This window comes from Schistocerca cancellata, chromosome 4 (assembly GCF_023864275.1).
Source record: "Schistocerca cancellata isolate TAMUIC-IGC-003103 chromosome 4, iqSchCanc2.1, whole genome shotgun sequence".
Classification (NCBI taxonomy): domain Eukaryota; kingdom Metazoa; phylum Arthropoda; class Insecta; order Orthoptera; family Acrididae; genus Schistocerca; species Schistocerca cancellata.
This window is the reverse complement of record NC_064629.1, coordinates 293,226,934-293,228,812: the sequence shown is the minus strand read 5'-3', so window position 1 is coordinate 293,228,812 and position 1,879 is coordinate 293,226,934. Positions and strand designations below refer to the sequence as shown.

General features: G+C 37.4%; 1 protein-coding gene across 1 annotated transcript; it reads right to left on the bottom strand.

Moving 5' to 3' along the window:
• Positions 1 to 109: 109 nt before the first annotated feature.
• Positions 110 to 598, bottom strand: LOC126184126 (uncharacterized). The gene has a single exon (XM_049926493.1). The coding sequence runs from the start codon at positions 596 to 598 to the stop codon at positions 110 to 112; it is 489 nt and encodes a 162-aa protein (XP_049782450.1).
• Between the last annotated feature and the right edge of the window lie 1,281 nt (positions 599 to 1,879).

Below are 1,879 nucleotides of genomic sequence, written 5' to 3'. Positions count from 1 at the left end.
CATATTTGCGTTTTCGCCATACTTTGGTTTTTGCCATACAATGGTTTTTGCCATACTTGGGTTTTCGCCATACTTGGGTTTTCGCCATACTTGGGATTTTGTCATACTTCTATTTTTGCAGTACTTCTGTTTTTGCCATACTTGGGTTATTGCCATACTTGGGTTTTTGGCATATTTGGAATTTTGCCATACTTGGGTTTTTGCCATACTTGGGTTTTTGCCTTACTTCTGTTTTTGCCTTTCCTCTGTTATTGCCATACTTGGGTTTTTCCCATACTTGCGTTTTTGCCATACTTGGGTTTTTGCCATACTTGGATTTTTGCCATACTTGGGTTTTTGCCATACTTGGGTTTTTGCTATACTTGGGTTTTCGCCATACTTGGGTTTTTGCCATACTTGGGTTTTTGCCATATTTGGGTTTTTGCCATACTTGGGTTTTTGCTATACTTGGGTCTTCGCCATACTTGGGTTTTTGCCATACTTCTGTTTTTGCCATACTTCTGTTTTTGCCATACTTCTGTTTTTGCCATACTTGGGTTTTTGCCATACTTGGGTTTTTGCCATACTTGGGTTTTTGCCGTACTTGGGTTTTTGGCATACTTGGGTTTATGCCATACTTGTGTTTTTGCCATACTTGGGTATTTGCCATAGTTGTGGTTTTGCCATACTTGGATTTTTGCCATACCTATGTTTTTGCCATACTTGCGTTTTTGCCATACTTGCGATTTTCCCATATTTACGATTTTCCCATATTTGCGTCTTTCCCATATTTTCATTTTTCCCATATCTGCGTTTTACCCATATTTGCAATTCTTCCATATTTGCTTTTTTCCCATATTTGCGTTTTCCCATATTTGCGTTTTTCCCACGTTTGCGTTTTTCCCATATTTGCTTTTGTTCCCATATTTGCGTTTATCCCATATTAGCGTTCATCGCATATATGCGTTTATCCCATATTTTCGTTTTCCCATATTTTCGTTTTTCCCATATATGCGTTTATCCCATATTTGCGTTTTTCCCATATCTGCATTTATCCATATTTGCGATTTTGCCATATCTGCGTTTGTGCAATATTTGCGTTTTTGCCATATTTGCGTTTTGCCATATTTGCAATTTTGCCATATTTGCGTTTTGCCATATTTGCGTTTTTGCCATATTTGCGTTTTTGCTATTTTGCGTCTTTGCAATATATACGTTTTTGCCATACTTGGGTTTTTGCCATACTTGAGTTTTTGCCATACTTGGGTTTTGCCACACTTGGGTTTTCGCCATACTTGCGTTTTTGCCATACTTGGGATTTTGCCATATTAGGGTTTTTGCCATACTTTAGTTTTTGCCATACTTGGGTTTTCGCCATACTTGGGTTTTTGCCATACTTCTGTTTTTGCCATATTTGGGTTTTTTCCATACTTGGGTTTTTGCCATACTTGGGTTTTTGCCATACTTGTGTTTTTGCCATACTTGGGTTTTTGCCATACTTGGGGTTTTGCCATACTTGGGTTTTTGCCATACTTGTGTTTTTGATATACTTGCGTTTTTGCCATACTTGCGCTTTTCCCACACTTGTGTTTCTCCCATATTTGCGTTTTTCAAATATTTGCTTTTTTCCAACATTTGCGTTTTTTCTAATATTTTCGTTTTTCCCATATTTGCGTTTTTCCCATGTTTGCATTTTTCCCATATTTGCGTTTTTCCCATATTTGCGTTTTTCCCATACTTGCTTCTTTCCCACACTTGCGTTTTTCCCATATTTGCGTATTTTCCATATTTGCGTTTACCCCATATTTGCGTTTTTCCCATATTTGCGTATTTTCCATATTTGCGTTTACCCCATATTTGCGTTTATCCCATATTTGCGTTTTTCCCATATTTGCGTTTT

Excerpts from the sequence above, each read along its gene's own strand:
- LOC126184126 (XM_049926493.1), bottom strand. The coding sequence starts at position 598 with ATGCCAAAAACCCAAGTACGGCAAAAACCCAAGTATGGCAAAAACCCA.